Source organism: Heloderma suspectum, chromosome 2, assembly GCF_057233095.1.
Source record: "Heloderma suspectum isolate Gila_16-S chromosome 2, 16-S_ref, whole genome shotgun sequence".
Taxonomy (NCBI): domain Eukaryota; kingdom Metazoa; phylum Chordata; class Lepidosauria; order Squamata; family Helodermatidae; genus Heloderma; species Heloderma suspectum.
In genome coordinates, this window is record NC_139459.1 from 281340075 (window position 1) to 281366154 (window position 26080).

General features: G+C 41.8%; 1 protein-coding gene across 1 annotated transcript in view; it reads left to right on the forward strand.

The window, feature by feature from the left end:
- The window catches only part of BSN (bassoon presynaptic cytomatrix protein), a 314535-nt gene that overhangs the window by 251943 nt on the left and 36512 nt on the right, over nucleotides 1-26080 (forward strand). The window contains exon 4 of the mRNA XM_084839602.1: nucleotides 24811-25245. Within this exon, the coding sequence (XP_084695728.1) occupies nucleotides 24811-25245 (435 nt within the window). The remainder of the gene's footprint in view (nucleotides 1-24810; nucleotides 25246-26080) is intronic.

The following is a 26080-nucleotide window of genomic DNA, read 5'->3' on the forward strand; positions in this document are numbered from 1 at the left end:
TCGGCTATTGGGCAGTATATAAATGAAATAAATAAATACACAAAATAAAATAATGGTGGGGGGGCATTTGAAGTGTGTGGGAAGTTGGGAGCAGGAATAGATGGGGATGTTTTGATAAGATGGAAGGAGGATAAAGGAATGGTTTGACTGGAGAGCTTGTTTGTGCTGTAAAGAAGGATGGGGACTATATACTTGGGAAGGAGCTTTGTATAGCTGTATAATTTGTGAGCCTTCAGAAGAGAGAGGTTTGTTTTCATACGGTGTAATGCTGTAACCCACCCTGCAGTCTTAGAGTAAAATAAGATGCAAATCTAAATATACTGAATAATGTCCTCTTATGTCTGGTTCCAAGGATGAATGTACACAGACCTTTATAATGGGGGAAGGCACCACTGAATACATTTTCCTCCTTTCAATCTCCTCTGGTGAAGCTTTCTCAGTTGTTCAGACTTATATTTAACTACATCCTGAAGAAACTGATTGAGAACTAACCTTTTTCAGGTCACCCTCACTCAACCTCTCATGTATGTTTCTAGCGTTAGAATTTAATTAAAGAGGAAGTGGGTGGACAGGATTGGCTATTTATACCTCTGTGACTGGCACACTTACATTGTCTTCACTTGTTCTTTCCTGGATGGAGATTTTGATACTCATTAGAACAGCATCTTATTTATTTTAACAAGTGATACAAAGGATTGCAACAAAATCTTTAGGAAGTTTGTGTCAATGCAATGAAGCCTTTTCCCATGCCTTACAAAGAGGGCAGATTATTAAAGTTCTGCTGTGATAGTAATAAGCAGCACAGAACCATGGTTTGGGAGTTGCTGGCCTTCAAAAGCTAAAATCTAGCAACAGATCTCACGGGCAAAAAAATCTTGAGGGTGAAACATATACCCTTGTCTCCTGATCTGTGGGGGTGACTTACATAAAAGTAGCAGATTGACTACCTTTATGGCCCACTAATGGCAAGGACAAGTTCACAGGTAAATGGAATGGAGAGTCCTAACAGACCAGAGCAATGCACCAAGAATAAACATAGAACATAACAAAAAAAGTAAATAGACACTGGATGATTTTCTTCATGCTTCCTTATAATGATATTTTACCACAGGAACACATGCTTTGAAGCAGTATGGCATCAGACCACTGCATCATCTGTACTGACATGGTTGTAAAATAGACATGTGGGTTTCACCTCTTTTACCTCTTTCCCAAAGATGTCACAACTGGATGACATATATACTCTTCCCACCTCATCCGTCTCCCATGATGCAGCGTTCTTGAGATCAAGTATAGTGTAATGGCCAAGAGACTGAGCTGCAGATCAGAACTTCCCTGCTTCAAATCTTAGTTCTGCTGTGACGTCACTAGGTAGCTCTACAAAGCTACTCACACTCTCTCTCCCAGCTTCATTTTCCCCTTCCCTCAACTGTAATATGGAGATAAAAATGCTGACCTAACTGACAGGTTTGTTGCAAGGATGCTAACATGTGAAACACTTTAAAGTGCTATATAAGGACCAAACTACATGTTATGCTACTAGAGTGCTTAGGACTGGCCATGACTGTTTCTTAACAAAATGCAGACATGGAGGCTGCCAGTCTAGATCAAGATTGCAGCTGCTTTTTGTTAAGAGAGCATCATGGCCAGTCCTTAGCACACTAGTAGCATAACATGTAGTTCGACCCTTATATAACAGTTTAAAATGTTTCACATTCTGTAATCCTTGCAACAGACCTGTCAGTTAGATCAGCATTTTTATCTCCGTATTATAGTTTATAATATAATATTTATTTACAGCATTTATATACCACTCCATATCTAAAGCAAATTCCAGAGTGGTGAACATAAAAGGTAAAATCGTAAAAAGATAAAAAAAAGATTAGAACACCATTGTTAAAATTATTATATAATATTATATATTATACCATTTAAATGTGCTATTAACCTAACATGTAATTTGGCCCTAAGGTGCTAAGTAGTAGTATTTCTTGTGAATGAATCCTCCCTCTGTTCTTGATCAGATCATTTTCTACCACATACGCTTGGTCATTCTTAAATTTGATGACATCATGAAAATGTATTAAAAACTATATTTTCTAGGTTACTCCTCTTATGATTTATCCTTTTTCTGTTAACAAGTTCATGAGAGTTTTACCTATTCCAGTTCATATATTCTTGCCCATGATCATACCCATTGTAGAATCAGAATGGTCAGGTTCTTGGTACGTTGGTCCCTACAGCCCACATTAACTTGCAAACTATTTTATGTATGATGCACCACAGGATCTCTATAACTGAGTTGTCAAGGAATCTCAGGGGAAGTTCTGTATTGGAAAATATCCACACTGTCCACCATATATTAGACCACTACAGAAGTTTCTGCACGAAAATGATATCCAGTGTTTTGCTTCTGCAGAAAAACTTGGTCTATAAACTTTAGGTCATACTTCAGAGAAAAAAGCAGAAGACACAGGCTGTGTTTATATGTTGCATCAGTTTTCAACCTGATTTAAAGCAAAGTTACCCATAAACTGTGTAACTGAATCAAACCTGAACCAAGTTATTTATGACATGCATTGTTGCTTAGGTTTGTGTGTATTGGTGTAGATTTGTACATGTGTGCTTCAACAGGTGTTTGATCAAGTTAAACCATATGCTTATGGCAGTTCCTACATTGTGTGGCTACAGAAATGGCACAGAGCTGATTACGAGAAGTGTAGTTTTTCTTTCCACTGCCTGTCCGTCTCTGCATTTCTATTTTTTCATCACCATAGCAACTCTCTTTATTTCAATGGGTTATTTTTACTCCCAATTCTTGCAGTACCATCCATCTCCCTGAGGATTAGCACTCGCTTCTTCTCACCAGGAGAAAGCTATAATCATGCTAACAAACTTCAGCACACAGCAGGAACTAATGGATCTTCTGGAAAAAGTCAGAGTCGTCAGCAGCGTTAATTGCTCTGAATACCTGAAGTGTAGTGAGCACAACTGGTACAGCACTGAATGAATGTGCCTTGGGAACACCAGGAGATAGGCTACTAAATAAATCCATAAATAAGCTGCAGTGTGTTCCAGCTGGGAGTTTCCTTATGGCCAGCACTCTTGGACTACAGGGTGAAGAAGGATATGTACTTAACTGACTCCACAAACAGCTCAACTGTCTGAAGTTTGAGCTCTGGACAGAATCCAGCAAAGTCCCTAAATGGCATAGCAGCACACAGTTTAGGGGAGAGCTAACATGGGAAGATTCTGGGATTCACATGGCTGCTTCAAAGAAAAAGGAAACAAAATGGCTGGAAGTAGTGGAGCTGTCCTTAGGAGTGCTCAGAGGAAATCTATTGCTGTGTGTGGGACTTGGGGCTACCCAGAGGTTGAGTTTCTTCCATAGGTGGACTTTCTGTGTCCCTGTATGGAAAACGAATTGGGAGGATTAAAGTGTCGTGCAGACTCTGAGACAAATCAGAGAAAAGTTTGTGCACAGTAAAGCAATGCTTGTGATAGACTTGAAGTCTGGAGAGACAGGTGGCCTGAGAACACTAAACATAAAACAGACTCTGTGGATAGCTGTGTAAAATGTTCTGAAATCCTTATCAGGATTTATCAGACGCAACAGTGTAAACACTAGACCCATGGTGACAGAAAACTGGATCTTTGAAGTGAAGCCTAAGTATGCAGGAAGGGTTAAACATTCTGATCTCGGAAGCTAAGCAGGGTCAGCCATGGCTAGTACTTGTATGGGAGACTCCCTGGGAATCAGGCTTCCTGCATTAAGCAGGGGGTTGGACTCGATGGTCTTATAGGCCCCTTCCAATCCTATGATTCTATGAAGTAATTAAATAAATATATGGGAGGCTTCCCTCTACATGGATAATCTTAGAGCCCAAAGAGAGCCATGGCTCAAATATTGTTGATGTATTGTAACTTGTGATAATTATTGGGGATCCTTTCAGAACTATCGCTAAACCATGTGTCTGACCATGATGTATCTGAAAATAGCTTCCACAGCCTGATTCAGAAAAGATATATGACAGGAAATAAACTGAAAATGCTGTGCTCTGAGATCACATACGGATGATCAGAAAACAGCAGCTGAGCCAGAAAACCAGCTCTCAAATATCTGATTTTTCTCCAAGTGGGAAAAATAGAATATAAGTGAAACAGCAGAAGGCTCTTATGGCTGATGCTAAATTTTAGAAATGAGTATCCAGGTTCTACATATAGAACATCAAACTACATCAAACCCATTCTTGCCATTTCCAGAGGGGTAGCTGTTGCAACAGAAACAACAGAGTCTTGTGGCACCTTAAACAAATATATTTATTTTAGCATAAGCTATCATGGATGCTATCCACTTCATCAGATGCATTCTTGGTAACTTGGTCCACAAATGCATCAGTTGCCACCTATTTCCTGAGGGCAACAGTGGGTTTTAGATACACTAATTCCATTATTTAGCAAGTGTACCAAGAACCCAAACAATGCAATCTTCCTTGAGGTTCTGAGTGTTACTTGGTGTTATTTGCTCTGCTACTGAGAAAATACTTGACTTACTGAGAACAGGTGTTATGATTGCTTATTGATGGAGGCTGATGTTACAGACAGGAACTTGACTTGAAACTATCCCCTTTGTGATATTGTCCACAATAAAGTAAGTAAATGTGATTGAAATCTTCACTGCAGTATTGAATCACTTGCACCAGAATGGAAAAATACATTGCAGCAGATTCCCAAATAAATAGGATTAATATTTGGAATTATACTTTATGTTAAGGTATTTTATTAGACCATTTTTTATTAGACCATTTATTAATCTCTTGAGTTTGGGTTGGTTATGGGTTGTTATTGAATTGTGGGTTGTCATTGTGTGCAAACCCTGCACTATGGTTTAACTTTGGTTTGTTAAGCACAGACAACCCAGAGTTCACAACCCAACAACAAGCCATGGGTTCTCTTCCTTGGTTGTTCATGGTTAACAACCTATAGTTAAACCATAGGGCAGGGTTTGCACATAACAACAACCCATGATTCAACGACAACCCATACTCTGGGTTGTCATTTTGTGCAAACCAGGCCTATGTAACTTTAGGAACTGGTGCCTGAGGGCCAAACTAGACTTTTGTTATTTAGCCCTGGTATGCATGACTTTTTTTTTAAAGGAAAAGCTGGCATCAGGGTGGGGGGAGTGAACTGCATTGGGACTGTCATGTACAGGGAGAGGGTGTTACCTTTTTGTTAACCCTTTTTCCCCTGCTGCAGTCCAAATCCAAACTGGAGGGACCGCACATGCTATTTGTAATTGGAGGAAAGCTCCCATTTCTACCATTTGATGATGAGATGTTAGTGGAGGACGTTGTGTAACTAGTCAGAGAGTTGTGGGATGACAAACTGTCACGTTTTTGTATATTTGCTTAAAGAATGCACTGCAAGTACTCCAGATAAAGGAGAGCAATACACTGATGACAACAGCTCATGCTGGAAGAGAACTGCCCTTTCATCCTAGTTGCAAGTTTGCAGTAGAGGTGTCAAGTGTTACTGTCAGGAATATATTCCCTTTAGCTGAAGAGTTCTTTTTATGTATTGGTTTTTGTATTATATGCGATGTTTTTAACTCTGTTATAAGATATGCTGGGTATCCATGATGGATGCAAGGCTGGATGACAAATGTTTTTAAAAATACATAAAATAAAGAGTACCTACTCTCACCTCACCCCCTTGGGTCCAGTCTATGGTCTTTGCTTCAAGACTAAAACATTCCCAAGCCATGTTTGGGAATGTTTTCCCAACATTTTCCTACAACACTGCAGGATAGTATATTGCTTTATAGTGTCATCTTAATGATTTAGCTGTTGTTGACAGTGTTTCCAGTTGTACTAATTTGGCTTATTGGCTTAGCAAGTCATAGTACCACAGCTAGCTGTAAGGAGGGGACAGGTTTATGTCTTTGTTTAAGCCAGTCATGGGGAACCTGTGGCCCTCCAGAGGTTATTGGACTACAACTCCCATCAGCCCCAGCCAGTTTGGTAAATCATGGGAACTGTAGTCCAACAACATCTGAAGAGCCACAGTTTTCTCATCCCTGCTCTAAGGCAAGTCTAACTGTGAGTATGCAGGTACTACAAGTCCCCATGGAAGTGGCAAACCTGTGCCTGAATGGTTCCACTCCAGACTGCAGGTGGGAGATGACATGGCAGAATTTTCCTCCGCCACAAAAGGAAGTCAAAGTTCTAGCCTTGGCTTCTCCCTAACATAACTGTATATTTCAGTAACTATAATAGTAATTTAATTACCATCAGTATCTTCTTATAATTCCATCTTTTATGAGTAAAAACCAGCTTTTCCTTTTGACATGGCCAGCATTTATCTGAGGCCCTAAAAATTTTCTTAGCCTAGATTAAGAGTGGGCAACTTGTGGCCCTCCTAATGCTGCTGGACTGCAACTCCCATCATGCCTCACTGCTAGCTGTGCTGGCTAGGGCTGATGAGAGTTTCAGTCCAACAACATCTGCAAGGCCACAAGTTGCCCACCCCTGGCTTAGATGATGAAAAATGGCACTAGAAAGTACTTAGTAACAGTTTTTAAATCTGATATTGATTAAATATTTCAGTCCGCAAAGCAAAGAAATATTTTTGTTATTAATCTCTTATTTTAAATTTTCCACATAAAATAATTTAAAGCTTCCAGATATAGCCTTCATCAAAGTGCTAAAAACTTTTGATAACAGACCCTGAAATTCTTGTTACATCACTAACTTACCATTGGAGCTTATTGTTCCAAACCAGTCTCCTGATCAGTGCCTAAGTGTATGTTGGTTTTCTTTCTTTTTAAAAAACAGTGATGATCACAGAAATGCATTTCATCAAAGAGAAAAATAATTTGGACCAAGAGTACAAATCTTGCTTCACTTTTTCTGTTAGTAAATTGTAGTTGTCTGTCCAATTAATTGGCATCATTTGATAATTTAATCTGCAGATATTAATATTTCTGGCTTTCAAAGGGCAGTGCATGCAGCACCGGGCTTGCCCAGCCTGGAAGGCAGTTGCAGATTTTCAGGTTTAAACTTTCCTGAACTCTACTTGATTGGGGGAAATGGGAGCTGGGCCAAACATTCATAAGGAACATGGGATGGAATTTTTTCTGTGGCCCTCGCCACACTTTATTAGTGACTTGGAAGACTGTCAATCCATGCCACCATCAAACCATATATGATAGCTCCATTAGCTGGCAGATATGTAGTTATTAAGTGGATTCTTGACTTAATATGACAGAGACATCAGGATGAGCTAGGTGAATATATGGAAAAATGCAATATACCAGCATATTATTCCTTAATATGAAATCCCCATGCCCCCTCTTTGAAGTAATAATTGCCTCAATTTTCAGATTTGGCGGGGACAAGATGGGGTGTGTGTGTGTGTGTGTGTGTGTTGTTATCATTGTGTTGTTATCACTCTTCGATCTGAAATGAAGTTGCCCTCAAAAATCCTCCTCTGTGAGTTTTGATTAATAATATTCTCTGCATGTGTGAATATTCGGTGCCTATTTGAGGTTCAGTCTCAGCATTTGACATCCAGAGATTTTGTAATAGCAGTAAACATTTGCAGTATCTGACATCTGGCATGCAAAAGTAGTCAGTTTTGAACTATAATTGAGATGTAGCAGTTAGTCTTTGATAATGACAGCTGATATGCAGTAGCAGCCAAATATTTGCCAGTATTTGACAGCTTGCAATAGAAGTTAGGATGCTTAATAATAATGTAGCCAATCAAAACAGGCCATTTTCAAATTTTATTGTAAAATTTTGATTTGGAAATTCAGCTGAAAATTTTGGGGTCAAATTTTGTCATCCATATCCAGATTTCAGCTTTTCGTAAAAAAAAAAATTAATTTCACCTCTACAAATTACAATAGTGCTGCCACGTTTTGATTTTATTTCATTAATTTGCATTCATATCTCACTATATCCAGAGGGCTCAGGTTCAAAACCAAAAGATAAAAATAAAGGTTGATGTGCAGTGGATCAACTTTTATATGCAGATAATATAGGATTACTGCCTTGCACATCAGCATTACCCTCTATTGCTGCCCATAGTCACTGTAATACCATTTAAATCATTTTGGCAATTGAGGGTTATGAAAGTCAAAGTGATATGAAATGTTATTTATTTGTTATGCATTTATTTATTCATTTACTTTTTTATAAGAATGTTTCTATACAGCATTTTGGCTCTAACAAGGGTCTCCCACACTAGTTTACAAATCATACAATTTAAACAATAACAGAATTAAAACAGAGTATTAAAATAAAAAGCAGAGTTAAAATCTTCAGCCTAACAACCATTAAAAGCCAGGTGGAATAAACACGTTTTTGCCACTTGTCTTGGGACAGAATTCCATAATCAGGGTGCTGCCACAGGAAAGGTACTTACTTGTTTTGGCTTAATTTTCACTTACTTGCTACACAATTATATTGATTCATTTGCTGCAATATGAAAATATGTGATAAGAATTCCTGGTATTATTATTTTTTGTTTCTTTCTATTAAAGCAAAATGCCTTGTAGACAACGGTGTGGGCTAGGCCAGTGGTGTGTGTGTGTGTGTGAGAGAGAGAGAGAGAGAGAGAGAGAGAGGGAGGGAGGGAGGGGGGGAGAGAGAGAGATTCTGCAGATATTTGCTCATGAAGATATAATTCACACCACCTACATTCCCTGTTTTTTCACTCAAAGGGCTTCATTATACTGAGCTTTTATCCTGTGATTGAGATTGCTCCTTCATGGAAGTTTGTGGGCTCTTTACATGACGCCATGACCCTGCCATCACCCTCCTGCACTAAATGCCCTTTGTTCCGTTGTTAAATAGATTGCAGATAATGAGCTATCAAATTACCCCGTTGTGTTCCGCTTCATTTTCCTCCCTGGAAAGACTTAAAGCGGCAAGAAGAGGAGCGAGATCAATGAAAGATAATGGAAGACTCAGATACGGGGAAAAGGCGTACGGGGGGGGGAGCGCATGTAAAGGGAGTCAGTAGTGATCCTGCATTTAAAATGGAAGCAGAAAGCCCTGTTTTAAATGCAGGATTTTAGGCCTGGTGTAGAAATTAGGGGTGGACGAAAGTCCCTTACCTTTCGCCGAAGCTTGTTCGCAGTGGGGGGGAGGCGCTTCGCTGCTCCCCCCACGAAGTTCAGCCCGGGGGGGGAGGCTTCCCGCCTCCTGCCCCGGCTGAAATTCAGGCCGGGGGGGGAGGCTTCCCGCCTCACCCCGGCCAAAATTCAGGCCGGGGGGGAGGCTTCCCGCCTCGCCCGGCCGCAAACTCCAAAGTTTAAAAAAAAAAAAAAACGCCCCCGTGATAGGCTACGTGATGATTAACGTCCCGGGGGGGGTGCGGGGTGCGGGGGGGTGCAGAGGATTTCTCCCCGAAACTTGTTCGGGGGGCCGAACACGTTGGCGCTCGGCCCCCCGAAGTTTCGGGGAGAAATTATCCGCCATCCCTAGTAGAAATGCCCAAACTCTTGTACCTCATGGAAGAAAGGCTACAAGCTTTTGCCTGCTTGCTGTGCACAGAATTTTCAAGCCATCCATCTTTCTGGTCATTGTTCCATCCCTCTCTTTTCATTATCAGAGCCTTTTTTCTTTTTAAATGTTCTAGTGAATTTGTGCCATTGCACCTGCACACCCATTCATCTTGGCAATCTTTTCTGTCAGTTTCTTCAAGCAGAAGCTAAACTGTGGTTACTTCACAATCCCAGACCCCAGCTATCATGGCTCGATCTTCCCACCTCATTTGTTATTTGCAGGGTAGTATTGGTGTACACAGTTGTGTAAATTCAGGCATTTACTAATAAAAAGAAAAACAAGCCTGCAATTCTGGAAGCACATGTATATAGGAAACATACAGAAATTTGTTCTGGGACAGGGAATGACAACAATGAAATGTGTTAGGAGTGCTGATCTGGGCATCGCTTTTTTTTACAATAAAATGTAAAAAATTACTAGGTATTATGCCATTTATTAAATTTGATCTTGTGAACTTTCAGTAGTGTGCAGTTACCATCCAGTCCACTCTTCAAAACTGCTCGCTTTTATAAATGTTCACATATTTCAATAGTAAGGATGGGATACAGTTCTGAAGGCAAGAAAAGAAAGGCAGAACGTGTTATCCACATGTTCAGATGTAAACAGGGTAGGATCTACACTAGAATCCCTTTTGTGTGTGAGGCACCAGTGTGCCAGTATTTTTTCAGGACATAGTAATTGCTCTAGGGGCACACAATAATGAATACAGTGCAGTATCCACCGCTATTTCAGTTTGCCCTTTTGTTTTAGTCCACTAAGAGTGTGCACACCTTTGATGCTGCACAGGAATGAAGAAAAATAAATTGTGTGGTTATTCACATCAGTGCAGCTCCACAGGTACTCAGTCAAAAATAGCCTAAACAAATATCATGGCTGAGGAGCAAGATGTGGGAAGGGGGGGAAAGGGGGGAAGGTCATGGAGCTGTTTTTGGTATGTGTGGCTGTCCTGCCTGCAAATCCCATAAAAATCAGTGTGAAGAAAGTTGTTGTTGTTGTTCAGTCGTTCAGTCGTGTCCGACTCTTCGTGACCCCATGGACCATAGCACGCCAGGCCCTCCTGTCCTGCGCTCTCTCCCGGAGCGTGCCCAAGTTCATATTCATTGCATCCGTGATGCTATCTAGCCATCTCATCCTCTGCCGTCCCCTTCTCCTTTTGCCTTCAGTCTTTCCCAGCATCAGGGTCTTTTCCAGGGAGTTTTCTCTTCGCATTAGGTGGCCAAAATATTGGAGCTTCAGCTTCAGTATCTGTCCTTCCAATGAGCAGTCAGGGTTGATTTCCTTTAGGATGGACTGATTGGACCTCCTTGCAGTCCAGGGGACTCGTAAGAGTCTTCTCCAGCACCACAGTTCGAAAGCATCAATTCTTCGGCGCTCAGCCTTCCTTATAGTCCAGCTCTCACAGCCATACATTACTACTGGGAAAACCATAGCTTTGATTAGACGGACCTTTGTCGGCAAGGTGATGTCTCTGCTTCTTACTATGCTGTCTAGGTTGGCCATAGCTTTCCTCCCAAGGAGCAAGCGTCTTTTAATTTCATGGCTACAGTCACCGTCTGCGGTGATCTTGGAGCCCAAGAAAGTAAAATCTGTCACTGCTTCCATTTCTTCCCCTTCTATATGCCAGGAAGTGATAGGGCCAGATGACATGATCTTAGTTTTTTTAATGTTGAGTTTCAAACCAGCTTTTGCACTCTCCTCTTTCACCCTCAACAAGAGGCTCTTGAGATCCTCTTCGTTTTCTGCCATTAGGGTGGTATCGTCTGCATATCGGAGGTTGTTGATAATTCTCCCGGCAATCTTAATTCCGACCTGTGATTCATCCAACCCGGCATTTCTCATGATGTACTCTGCATATAAGTTAAATAAGCAGGGTGACAATATGCAGCCTTGTCGTACTCCTTTCCCAATTTTGAACCACTCGGTTGTTCCATGTCTGGTTCTTACTGTTGCTTCTTGACCCTCGTACAGGTTTCTCAGGAGACAGGTAAGGTGGTCTGGTACTCCCATCACTTTCAGAATTTGCCACAGTTTGTTGTGATCCACACAATCAAAGGCTTTAGCGTAGTCAATGAAGCAGAAATAGACGTTTTTCTGGAATTCTCTTGCTTTCTCCATGATGCAGCGAATGTTGGCGATTTGATCTCTAGTTCCTCTGCCTCTTCGAAACCCAGCTTGTACTTCCGGTAGTTCTCGGTTCGCATACTGCTGAAGCCTAGCTTGTAGGATTTTGAGCATCACCTTGCTGGCATGTGAAATGAGCGCAATGGTGCGGTAGTTTGAACACTCTTTGGCGTTGCCCTTCTTTGGAATTGGAATGTAAACTGACCTTTTCCAGTCTTGTGGCCACTGTTGAGTGTTCCAGATTTGTTGGCATATTGAATGCAGCACTTTAACAGCATCATCTTTTAGGATTTTAAATAGCTCGGCTGGAATACTGTCATCTCCGCTAGCTTTGTTGTTACTAATGCTTCCTAAGGCCCACTTGACTTCACTCTCGAGGATGTCCGGCTCAAGTTCAGTGACCGTACTATCATGGCTATCAGGGACATTCAGATCTTTCCTGTATAGTTCTTCTGTGTATTCTTGCCACCTCTTCTTAATCTCATCTGCTTCTGTTAGGTCCCTGCCTTCTTTGTCCTTTATCATGCCCGTCTTTGCACAAAACGTTCCCTTGAGATCTCCAATTTTCTTGAAGAGATCTCTAGTCTTTCCCATTCTGTTGTTTTCCTCGATTTCTTTGCATTGTTCATTTAAGAAGGCCTTCTTGTCTCTCCTTGCTATTCTCTGGAACTCTGCATTCAGTTGGGTATATCTTCCCCTTTCTCCCTTGCTTTTCGCTTCCCTTCTTTCCTCAGCTACTTGTAAAGCCTCATCAGACAGCCACTTGGCTTTCTTGCATTTCTTTTTCTTTGGGACGGATTTCGTTGCTGCCTCCTGAACAATGTTACGGACCTCCGTCCATAGTTCCTCAGGCACTCTGTCTATCAGGTCTAATCCCTGAAATCTATTCCTCACCTCTACTGTATATTCATCAGGGATATGATTTAGGTCATACCTGAACGGTTTAGTGGTTTTCCCGACGTTCTTTAATTTAAGCCGAAATTTTGCAAGAAGCAGCTCATGATCTGAGCCACAGTCAGCTCCAGGTCTTGTTTTTACTGACTGTATGGAGCTTCTCCATCTTTGGCTGCAAAGGACATAATCAATCTGATTTCGATATTGACCATCTGGTGACGTCCATGTGTAGAGTCGCCTCTTGTGCTGTTGGAAAAGAGTGTTTGCTATGATCAGCATGTTCTCTTGGCAAAACTCTATTAGCTTTTGTCCTGCTTCATTTTGTACACCAAGGCCATGCCTGCCTGTTATCCCGGTGATTTCATGACTTCCTACTTTAGCATTCCAATCCCCTGTGATGAAGAGGACATCTTTTTTTGGTGTTAGTTCTAGAAGGTGTTGTAGGTCTTCATAGAACCGATCAACCTCAGCTTCTTCGGCCTCAGTGGTTGGGGCATAGACTTGAATTACTGTGATGTTGAATGGTTTGCCTTGGATTCGTACTGAGATCATTCTATCATTTTTAAGATTGTACCCCAGTACTGCTTTTCCCACCCTTTTGTTGACTATGAGTGCTACTCCATTTCTTCTAAGGGATTCTTGCCCACAATAGTAGATATGATGGTCACCTGAATTAAATTCGCCCATGCCTGTCCATTTTAGTTCGCTGATTCCCAAGATGTCGATGTTCAATCTTGCCATCTCATGTTTGACCACCTCCAGCTTACCTTGATTCATTGATCTGACATTCCAGGTTCCTAAACAATATTGTTCTTTACAGCATCGGATTTTCTTTTCACCGCCAGACACATCCACAGCTGAGTGTCCTTTCGGGTTTGGCCCAGCCGCTTCACTCTTTCTGGCGCTACTTGGAAATACCCTCTGCTCTTCCCCAGTAGCATATTGGACACCTTCCGACCTGAGGGGCTCATCTTCCGGCGTCATCTCTTTTAGCCTTGTGATACGTTCCATGGGGTTTTCTTGGCAAGAATACTGGAGTGGGTTGCCATTTCCTTCTCCAGTGGACCACATTTTGTCAGAACTCTCTGCCATGACCTGTCCGTCTTGGGTGGCCCTGCACGGCATAGCTTATGGCTTCACTGAGTTACGCAAGCCCCTTCGCCACAACAAGGCAGTGATCCATGAAGGGGTGAAGAAAGAGCAGGGAACAAACAGGGGAGGAGGGAAGAAGGTGGAGAAAAATGTTGCAAAACACGTTCTACAACTTTAAAGCCATCCCTACCAGTAAGAGTTATATCACTAGATTAGAACACACATGTTTTTGTAGCACACGGAAACCACAAGCACCGAAAAATCTGTCATAAAAATAGTTTAGGAAACAACAGGATATTGAGGGAGAAATATCATGAGAACAATGGGTTGTGGTGTGTGTCCCGTGTGTAAGCCAGATGTTAGAGTACTGGGATAAAACTCTACTGTAGATTGACCCCAGGTAAAATTATTCAAGATTACTGTAATACAGTTGCTCCCACACAATTAATCTCTAACTCATAGGCATTAACACATCAGAAGCTTTTTTTATTCTCCTCAGTTATGAAGCAATTATAGTTTACGACTTGGAATTGATTTACCTGCTCACTTTCAGAGCCAATCAAAATCATTAAGTTGCTACCACATCACCTAGAAAGCTGAAATTTCATAGAGATGCAGTCCAAGATATCCTGATTTCTAGTAATCAAGTTGCCTTGGACAGTGGACTACATATGTACCAAGTTTTCAGATGTCTGAAAATGGGACATTTTGATATCTTAACCATCATAATTTAGGACATGACATTTACCCCCAGGCAATCTAACTAAGTGTTTGGCTTTGCTAGTTTTATTGTTTTAGAGTTTATGGAGCTAGGATTGTGTTAAGGTCTTAATCTTTGAATGTTGTACTTTATATTGTTTCATTGTATGCTATAAGGGAGTTTCTTGAGGTAGCAAATATGTCTATATTTATTTGAAAGAACCATAATATTAATTGCACTCTAGCACAAATAAAGCCAAGCCAAGAAATGCCAGTCCCACTGCTCCAGCCCAAGACTTAATGAACATGGCCTGGGAAAGTAATGGTAGTGTATAAGCTTACCTGCCAAATGTGTATGAATAAAGCCCAAGGAAACCATTCCATTCCTTAATTCATGGTTCCCTTTTCACTTGTATTTTGAATTATGCTGTACCTTGAAGTTTTCATCTTTGTGAACTGCCCAGAGACCTTCAGGTCTGGGGTAGTATAGAAATATAATAAATAAATAAATAAATCTCCAGATTGGGGGGGGGAATCCTTTGTGGTAACAGTGTACTTCTTTGTTCTGCAATTGTTATTTTTGTGCTTAATTTTCTTTTTCTTTCTTTCACTAATTTAGAATCAAGGCATGTATTTCACCATAGCCTGTTTATTTTATTATCTCATATGCTTTGCTCACATATGTGCAATATATATGTTCATGATTGTGGCTGTATTTTTAGTTTTATGATATATCATCTTTTTCCCAACTTGGTAGTTGTTGTTAAAAGTGGTTGAATATTATATTACAATGAAAATCCTTCATAAATACAATGGGTTGGATACAGACTTAGAGAGTTTTTCTACACGAGGAATTTATTGTGTGGTCGTCATTCCTTACTCAGAGTTGTTTATGAGTTCTTTAGATGATGTTGTGATCCTCCAGTTTCGCTTCTATTTTTAAAGAGCAGTTTTGCAGGGGGTGGGGGTGGGTTAGAGCGGGGAAAATGTAGTATTATATGAGAAAGTGAAAAAGAATACATCCTCCTACTTGGTGGTAGTGCTATTCCACTTCACCATAGCACCACCTAGAGGTTATGTAGCAGAAAAGCAGGAAAGGAAAAACTCTTTGTGTAGACCTCGGATATTAACTCTGTGACAAAACCAAAAGTAAATATCTCGGATTAACAGCCTCATGTAGAACAGCTCCTATGTCATACCTAGAGTAGACCTATTGAAATCAATGGGGCATAAGTTAGTCATGACTCGGTCTGGATACAATCCAGTGTTTAAAAATAAAGCCAAGCTGGGCTTGGAATGTTGGGTTGTGGGAGTTTCCCTTTCACAACTTGAATCAACTTTGGGTTTGGATATGGAGGATTTCCGGTAGCAGTCAGTGCTTGCAGAATGCAAGCTGTGTTTACTAGAAGAAAAAAAACCCTTACCCATATATGTAATGGGTGGGGAGTGAGGGAGAAATATAGTTGGAGAACTACTTGTTTACTTCACTCACTGATTGTGAACTTTCATAGAGTGAGCAAGTCTTTTTCCTATTTTCCTCCTCTCTTGCTGCATTGGGACATTTGAGCTGAGCCTTAGCACTGACCTGAATAAAGAGAACAGCCGGTTATATTAATTATAGTCCCTGAGGAGAATGAATACAGCAGAATTTTCAAAATGATTGTCTCATCATTTTAACTGTGCATTTACCTTCCCACGTAACAGGGCGATGGCAGAAAATGGCTGTCTTTATGTTCTCTACAGATTTTTCACAGAATCTCAGGGGTGTCAAAGTATGCTTATAGCTGCACCCTATTATATTTATAAGGATGTTTAAAATGTTCAGCATACCGTGTCAGTCAGAAAAATCATTTCTACATGATAGATGTATAACAGGAAGAATGCTAAGAACAGAAGCAAGGTATCAAAAGCCTATTACATATCCATCAAAAAGTAAAAATGATAGGACTCCAGTCCACTGGTAACTTTTCATTATGAGAGAACTGAAAGAAGTACGTCAGCCTCTCAGTGGAGGGGAAATGGGTGCAGACAAATGCACCAGATCTATGGAAGAACCAACAGGAGAAAAGTACTATTTGTGATGGATCATATATTATTGTACAGTCATATATATGTCCTTCTGGGGCCCACAACATCTTATTTTGTATGATTTCTCTTCTCTACTTCCATAGATCCGACACTCCAGTCATACTAGAAGTCTGGAGCCAAAGAATTGGCTTGTTAGTTGAAGTGAAAACGTGAAATAAAACACTCCTTCCCACTGCCCTTTGGCCCTTCACTGCTTCCTTAGGCTTGCCGGGTCACAATGCTGCTCTAAAGATAGAAGCCACAGGTGGAAAATGATTCTTTCTAGGCAGCTATTAGAGGCACAGGCGCCCCCTCAGGACCTTGACCAGGCAACACAATGCTCTCCAGCTCCCCAGCCATAGTCCTTAGGCCTCAGTTCCACCTTAATTTATCTCAGATTTCTGTATCCGCTGCTTATTGTGCCCCTTTTCTTTCACCTGCCTACCTCTCGGCTCTCTAACTTTTAGGCTCTCTACCTTCCAGGATATCCCTCCCTGTCAGATTTCCAGTTCTAAACCTTCTTCCAAAGAATCCATGTAAACTTTTAATCCCAGCCTGATTATTTTCCTTTCCCACAGAAGCTACACTGTGAATATTTTGTTACCGACAGTTTTGTCCCTTGAATAGTTGGAATGTTTGTGGACATCAGCTCAACCATTCTTTGTTGGATGCTTCACTGCCACAAGTGTAATACACTATAGATTGGCTGCATATTGAGCAGGGAAAGGTGATAAGAACATAAGAATTGCTTTGCTGAATTAGGCTATGGCCCATCTTACCCAGTATTCTGTTTCCAACAGTGGCCAGTTAGGAAGCTCTGGAAGCTCAAAAGCAGGACATGAAGGTGAAGGTATAGTACATGGTTGGGGAACCTGTGGCTGTCCAGATGTTGTCTGACTCCAACCGCATCAGTCCCAGCCATCATGCCTAATGGTCAGGGATGCTGGGAGTTGTGGTCCAGCAACATCTGGAGGCCCACAGGTTCCCAAACCCTGTTATAGTGAGGCTGAATATGGAGGTTTTATTCACCTATCATGGCTGGCAGCTGTTAGCCATATCCTCCATGAATTGGTCTAATTATTTTATAGCCATCTACACCAAAATGTTAGTAGTGGAGTATGAATTCTTTTAAAAGGTGCTGGGAAAACGTGTTTTACTTATTATATTCACATCCTACTTCTCCTTGGAAAGGCCAGAGTGGCTTACATGGGGCTCCCATCAGGCACTGATTAGCCTGTGTAAATTTATAATCAATAAGGCTACAATATTGGGTGTTCCCAGACCATTCAATGGTGTCCCCCAACTAGTTTTTTCTGCTGATCTCCATTTTTTCCAAGTTTGCTTGCTCCTCTCCTTATCTGCTCTCTCCTATCTTGCTGCTCTATGCTGCTGTTAGATCGATGGGAAGTATGGCATGGGGGAAAGGGTGGGGGTAGGTGAATAGAGCTTTATTTTTAAGACATTTGAGGTCTCTGGAGAAATGGGGATGGCATTAACTGCAGTGCGTGGGGAAGCAGACAAGGTTTTATAGATGGACCATAGGTCATGTCAGGTGTTGTCAGCTACTGCTACCTTTATTATCAGACCTGGTTCCCATCATGAAATGAGCTGAGTGTTTTACAGCACACGGTTTATTTATTCAGAACAGTGCCTCTATCATGTAGCAGAAATGAATTAAAAGTGATCTGTCAGATTAGTGAAGATAGGTTTCTTTTTGTTTTGCTTTTAAATTACAGTAGTTTTGAAGCACTACCTGAGGAGCACTGGAGGACAGAAGAAACTTAATTGGAGTACAAATATTATCCATGGGAGAGCAAAGAATAAGGAAAGATAGGTGCAGCATGGACAGTTATGATCTTGTTGAAAGATAGGCGAAGGGTTTATATAGCTTAGAAGTGTATGATATATGTGAGCGAGGCACCAAACATTCACCTACACAAATTTTTAAAGTGAAAAGAGGCTTTTGAATTGTGCAAAATGCACCCTCAACTCAAATGTACCATTGCTAGAATCTGTTTGCCGCCTCTCCTCCTCCCATCTGCTCATTTGGCATAATATTTATTTTTTTAAAAATCCTTAAAGCATGAGCCTGCTATACAGGGATCAAATTGTGAGAATCTCAGTGTCACAGCACCACGTAGCCAATAAGATTTGGTGACATCACCAAGAGCAAACAGAGCCTTATAGAATCACAGAATCATAGGGTTGGAAGGGGCCTACAAGACCATCGAGTCCAACCCCCTCCTCAATGCAGGAAGCCTGATTCCCAGGCGGTCTCCCATCAAAGCACTAACCGGGGCTGACCCTGCTTCAGCGGTGGAATATGTCCCTGTTGCTGAAGCAATCAAGCCAACGCTTGCTGTTTTGCCAGCGCAGACTGTGAAAATCAGTCTCGTTTTGTCAGTAAGGGGCACACATTTTCTCTTCTGTCCCCCCACCTGCCATTCAGAGTGAGGGCAATGAGGAGGCTTTGCTGATGTTGCTAGATAGCCCTCTTGTACTCACTCTGAATGGGAGGGTGGAAGTAGAGGAAATGTGTCCCATTGCCAAGGTGGATACATCCCATCTTCCCTCCAACACCTTCCCCTGCACAATGCACAAACGTTTTTGCACCTCCTCAGTCAGACAAACCACTGGCCAACAGCACCTCCATCTTGTCCGGATTGAGCTTCAGTTTATTGGTTCTTATCCAGACCATTACTGACCCCTAGTATCTGTTCAGTACTTCCACCGCTTCACCTGAAAAGGAGAATTAGAGTGAGGTATCATCACCATACTGATAACACCTCACTCCAAATCCTTGGATGACCTTACTCAGAGGTTTCATGTAGATGTTAAAAAGAATGGGAGACAACATTGAGCCCCACAGAAGCCCATACCTTATAAAGGCCATGGTGCATAGCTATAGCCTGCCAGTGCCACCTTCTGGAACTGGCCCATTGCATAAGAGCAGAACTACTGTAAGCTGGTCCATAAGGATTCCATGGTTAATTAATTAATTAATTAATTAATTCGTTCACAAAAATTAAAACCAAACAGCACACAATAAAACAATTTAAAATATATAGAACATTAAAACCACAATATAACAATACAACCACAATAAAACCTAGCAGCAGTGCAGGAGTTTAAAATACAGATTTAAAACAGCAAAGCTAAAAGTTTAGAAAGCTAAAATGCTAAAATGCCTGGGAAAATAAAAAGGTCTTCACCTGGCGCCAAAAGGAATACAATGTAGGTGCCAGGCGAACCTCACTAGGGAGCTCATTCCAGAGCTGGGGTGCCACAGCAGAAAAAGCCCTCCTCCTAGTAGCCACCCGCCTCACTTCCTTTGGCAGGGGCTCACGGAGAAGGGCCCCTGAGGATGATCTTAAGGTCCAGGCAGGCACATATGGGAGGAGGCGATCCTTCAGATAACCTGGCCCCAAGCCGTTAAGGGCTTTAAATGTTAATACCAGCACTTTGAATCGGGCCCGGAAATGGACTGGCAGTCAGTGCAGCTGAAAAAGTACTAGCATAATATGAGCTCGCAGGCCAGTCCCTCTTAACAGTCTTGCTGCCCTATTTTGGACCAGCTGAAGTTTCCGGGCCATTTTCAAAGGCAGCCCCACGTATAACGCATTGCAGTAATCCAGACGAGAAGTTATCAGAGCATGGATAACTGTAGCTAGGCTATCTCTGTCCAGATAAGGGCATAGTTGGTATACCAGCCTAAGCTGATAAAAAGTGCTCCGTGCCACTGAGTTCACCTGTGCCTCAAGTGACAGTTCTGGATCCAAGAGCACCCCCAAACTACGAACCTGATCCTTTAGGGGGAGTGCAACCCCCTCCAGAACAGGTTGAATATCACCTAGCCGGGCAGACGAACCACCCACTAACAGTACCTCTGTCTTGTCTGGATTGAGTTTCAGTTTATTGGCCCTCATCCAGTCCATTTATTGGATGAGGGCCAATAAATCCATCAGGCACTGATTCAGAACAGCCACTGCCTCACCTGGTTTTGATGAGAAAGAGAGGTAGAGCTGGGTGTCATCCGCATATTGATGGCACCTCAGCCCACACCTCCGGATAACCTCCCCCAGCAGTTTCATGTAGATGTTAAACAGCATAGGGGATAAAATAGAGCCCTGTGGAACCCCATGGCACAATTGCCATGGCACAGAGCAATAATCCCCCAGCACCACCTTCTGGAATCGGCCATCCAAGTAGGAGCGGAACCACTGTAGTGCAGTGCCTCCAACTCCCAACCCAGACAACCTATCCAGAAGGATACCATGGTCGATGGTATCGAAAGCCGCTGAGAGGTCCAGAAGAATCAACAGGGTCGCACTCCCTCTGTCCCTCTCCCGGCAGAGGTCATCCCACAGGGCGACCAAGGCAGTTTCTGTTCCAAAACCAGGCCTGAAGCCCGATTGAAATGGATCTAGATAATCCGTTTCATTCAACAGTGCCTGGAGCTATCCTGCAACCACCCGCTCAAGCACCTTGCCCAGGAAGGGGATGTTGGCCACTGGCCTATAATTGTTAACATCCTCTGGGTCCAGGTTAGGCTTTTTCAGGAGTGGTCTAAATGGTAACGAACACCAGTCTGTAGTGTGCCAAATGTTGTAACATGAACTCAAATGTGAACCGTATAAGAAAGGTGTATTTGTAATTTGAAATACTGAGGATTGAAAAGGCGTATTAATGTGGCGGATAGAGACACCTTTTTCTTTCTCCATCCCTGCTGTAGCCCATCCAGCAAACCTAAAGAGCCCTCATTATAGAAAATCATCCTCTCAGTACAATACAGTTTAGCCTGTGAGTTTCAGAGCTAAAAATATATATTAAAAAACAACAAGCAAAGAATGTCTGTTGTTACACATGCAGCAGACACATCGCACACAAGGGAGCCATTATGAGCAGAATGAGTGAATGCAATTAACAGTGCTAAAGTGACTAAGCATTACATATAAAATCACTATGGATCAAAATGAAGCTCATCATGTATTCAATTTCATTTCTTTAGTAACAAGAAACACAATTCAAATAATTTTTCTTAATGGTAGGACATTAGGATCCTACCCCCCAATGTTTCATAATTAAGAAAATTATACTTTGTATAATATATTTTCCAGAGAAAGACGTTGGATGGAGCCTCATAATTTTAAGCTGCTGCTCTTGAAGGACAAAAGGATGATTACAGATACAGTATCTAACTTTTTCTTAGAACCCAGTGATGTTTGGTCTTGGGCAAGTGTTGAGATACACATTGAACTTGAACTTGTGAAAATATTCAGAAAATATTTGGTTCCCCAGCCAGCATCCAAACAATAAACTTTGCAAATGTAGATACTGGAGTTAAAGAAGTTGTGAAATGTTGCATTTTTTTAAAAAAAAAAATCCCCTTTCAAATCATTTTTACGGCCCAGTCTGAAACATGTTTATTTGGAAATATGTTCCACAGAGGGCAATGTGTCTCTGGTGTGGTTGCTACTTTCACACACTTTTCTCATATGCTTGTAGCAGCATAGAATCATAGAATAGTAGGGTTGGAAGGGGCCTATAAGACCATCGAGTCCAACCCCCTGTAGCGGTAGTATCTAAAGCTAGTGAGCACATGTGGTGGGCAGATCACATGGGATGTCCCCATGCCAGCACTGCACTTGCCCAGGGGCCAGTGGTGTTGCTGTGGTAATGTCCCATAGGCTTATCAGACTAAGATATCAGCACTGCAAGTCCAAGTGGACTCAGGCTGAAAATACCAATCATGCAGCAGAGCTAACGTATGAATTTGCCTTTTATTTAATGGAACTTACTTCCAATTTACTATAAGCATTTCAAATTCCAAGTAAGTCTTCAAATACAAATATGTGGATTGGATAAATATATATATATTTTAATAGGTTTCACTTAGTTTCACTGAAATCAGTGTGAAGTTAGTCATGACTTAAGCCCCATTGATTTCAACTGGAAGTAAGTGCAACTAATTTAATCCATTATTCCTGATTCAAGACTATCTCTATTTTTTAAAAATCGGATAGAAAACTATATACCTTCCTTCAGGATTCAGTCGTTTAGTGGCATATCATAACAACTGTGCACTTTTCAATAAAAGCACCAAACCTGGCACAGAGATAGACTGATATATTATGAACAAATCTAGATATTGGGCCATCACTGATTTGCCCCCGATGGCCATCATTCAGATGAGGCAATCCTATGGTCCCACCATGTTGGCAGTTAGCTGATGCTGGCATAATACCAGTGTAACATGGTAGGAATCCTATGCAGTTCCAGCAGAAAAATTGTGAAGAAAATGGTAGCGCTCTGAAATACAGAGAATATAACAATTCCAGGAGCCAGTCCCCCAGCACCATGGCAACACCATTGGCGCACACTGATCATAGAGTGCCATGCTGACAACAGACCCATATTAGCCATGCATTGATGGGGCCAATCCATGTTTGACAATAGGGGTGCCTCCAAGACGTCACCTTGCCCTCATTACACATACAAAGCACACCCTGGCAGACATATGGGCACAATGGCTCCTTTCAGTGTGGTGTAGTGGTTAGAGTGTTGGATTGAGACTCAGGAGACCCAGGTTCTAGTTCCCATCCATCCACAAAGCTCACCAGGTGACTTTGGGCCAATCACTGTGTGAAGGTTTGAGGCCTACAGAGGCAAAGGGAAAAAAGGGTCAGGATTAGAGGCTTGGGTTTTTTTGTTGGGAGGGGGTATCCCTAGAAGAGTAGTTTCATTTCCCCAGTTAGGTTTCAGTGTCATTTCCCCAGTTAAGTTTCATTTCTTCAGGTTTGAAACAGTACTTTCGGTTTTGAGGGAGGAGAATATGAAAAGAGAGTGAGAGAGCCAGTAAGAGAGAGTCGGGGAGACCAGAGCCTGAAGAGGGAGCAGGAAGAAGCAGCCTAGAGAAGTCTAAGTACAGCTAGGCTACAGGAACTTGCATTTTGCAACTTTTATTTTCTCTTAATGCCTTTTGTATCACTCAGCTCTACTGTGTAAATACCTTTAGTTGTGATTTGCTTGCTTTAATTTACCAGTAAACTGTTGTGGTTAAACTCTGTGTCTAGAGTGTAAATCACCCCACGCCTATAGCGTAAACCCCATGTTATTGGGAAGGGGAAAGTAAAAGAAGGAAGGTGGGACTATTGAGGAGGCAAGAGATCCTTAAGGAGTTGCTCAGGGAGTCCAGGTCAATGGTGGAACCCTGACACACTGACTCTCAACCTTCCTCACAGGGTTGTTGTGAAGATAAAATGGAGAGCAGAAGGATCATTTTTGCTGCCTTGGGTTCTTTGGAGGAAAAGGAGGGATATATAAATGTAACAAATAAATAAATATTCCACAACAGCAACCACTCTGATGCAGGCAGTAAAAACCTAGAAACTGAGATGCTCCAGAGATCCCTGCACACAGATGTTTGAAACCCTTTATGCCACACAGCCTAGAAATAGCCATCCTTTTGAACTATCCATACAAAGGGAAAGAAGGACAGTGCAACACCCAAGCAGCTTGCTTGAGAGGCTTCCCTATCATTAGGAGTTTATATACTGCTGTGGTCAAGCTATAACTGCGTGCAGAGCTGATCTCAATCCTGTACTCAGTCATAGTGGCATGGTGATATTGGCAGAGCAGGAGATGGGGGCAGTATGTTTTGACTCTCAGTTGAGTTCAGAATATTTCAATCATAGTTGTTGTTAGTAATCATTAATCTAATATTAATTTTTTTTCATAATTCTTGCTTGTCCTCGCAGCAGTCTTGGAAGGGTTGTCACTGTTAATCCTATTTTACAGAGGGAGAGTTGAGGCTGACACACAGAAACTTGCCTTAGGCTTCCAAATAGGTAAATCCATGGCTGAGACAGAATTTGAAACAAGATCTAAACCTGGGAGAAGGGCTGTGGCTTAGCGGTAGAGCGTATGCTTTGCATGCAGAAGGTTCAGTCCCTGGCATCTTCAGGTAAGGCTGGGAATGGCCTCCACTCCAGGCACACAGATCTGCTGCCAGACAGTATAGATAGTACTGAGCTAGACGGGCCAGTAGACAGATTCAGTATAAGGCAGCTTCCTATATTTCTACGACTTACCTGGCATTAAGCTCTACTGAAGACAATGAGACTGATTTCTGTGAAAATATACTTAGGATAGTGGTGTAAGCCTGGCAGTACCCACCAGAGCATGCTGGTTTAGGTTGCAGCAGAACATATTTTCCTCCACATAATGCAAAGTGAAAATAGTCTAATATGAAGAAAAAGGGCTATGTTGCATTCCACAAAAGAGGTATCTCTGCGTTGATCTTTGGATAGGTTTCAGTGAACATATGTAGATGCAATATTCAATGTTCCTCATTGTTTTTCAGAAAAACGAATGGCTGTGTTTGAACTGCCAAACTCAGAGGCTGCTAGAAGGAAGCCTAGGAGACCCTGCTCCAATGCCACTGCCTGCTCCAAAGCAACAGCCAGCTGGATCCCCCCGACACCAACCAGGAGGAATTGGTCAGCAACAGAGGGGAGCCCCTCCACTTGTAACACCCCAGCAACCCGAAACGTCGGCTCCCCAAGACAAGCACCTTTCATATCTCAGGACTTCAGAGCAGAGTAAATTACCAAGTACTGCCCAAGAAAAAAAGCCTCCTGCTTCATCAGAAGGAAAGCCACTACCCAAACTATCCAAAGAGCCTCCAAAAACTGCTGAAAGTCCATTGCCAAAAGGGAAAGCTACGGCCACGAAATCAGAAGCAGATATCAAAGAGAGCCCAGCCGTATCTGAGTCTCAGAGAATGAGAGAGCAGGAGGTAAGCATATTTCCACTGGCGGTTTTTTATGAACACAATGATCCTGTTTGCACATCACTATGGGCAATTCCTGGGTTGTTTAATTGCGAGAGGTTTATTGTTGGGATAACTCTGGGTTGTTTAACTCATAAACAACCCAGAATTTCCGGGTTCGGATGTCACAAAACAAGCCAGGAATAGATTCCTTGTTTGTTAATTGAAATTGGAAATGGCACATGTGCAGCTTGTGCAGTCTGCTCCTCCCACAATTCCTGGGTTAAACAACCCAGGAATTGCCTATCATGATGTGTAATTGAGGTCAGTGGTTTATTTTATAGTGATACACATGCACCACGTAAGAGCCAATAGGTAACAGCTTATATAAGCAATTTGAACTGGCAGTCAGACTGGGGATAATAGAAACATGGACTATAATCTAAAATCCATCAGTCCCCTTTACAGAAAAATACACATTTGTGTAGGGGTGAAGTCCCCCCCGCCGCTTTGCTGAGAAACCCATTGCTTGCTGTTTTTCAAAAGCATTCTTAGTTTCAGACATGTTTTCTGAAATGATCAGTTATTGCTCAAGAAAAAATAAATCCTACCAGCACAACTCTGGATTGCAGTTATGCTAGTCCCCAAAATATATGGAATTTGTTTTCAAGTTTCCTTTTAGTAGACTAATGGAGAAAGCATAATTAATTCTTCTTAGAACTATGTAGTTTACAGTCATGACAACATAGGGAAGTATTTACTGTAAATCCTTTTGGGATATAATGGCTTTTTAATCTAAGACCCTGTCTACATGGGGCTTTTACTCTGGTTCTACTCTGCCCCCAAATCAATAGTGTCAGTT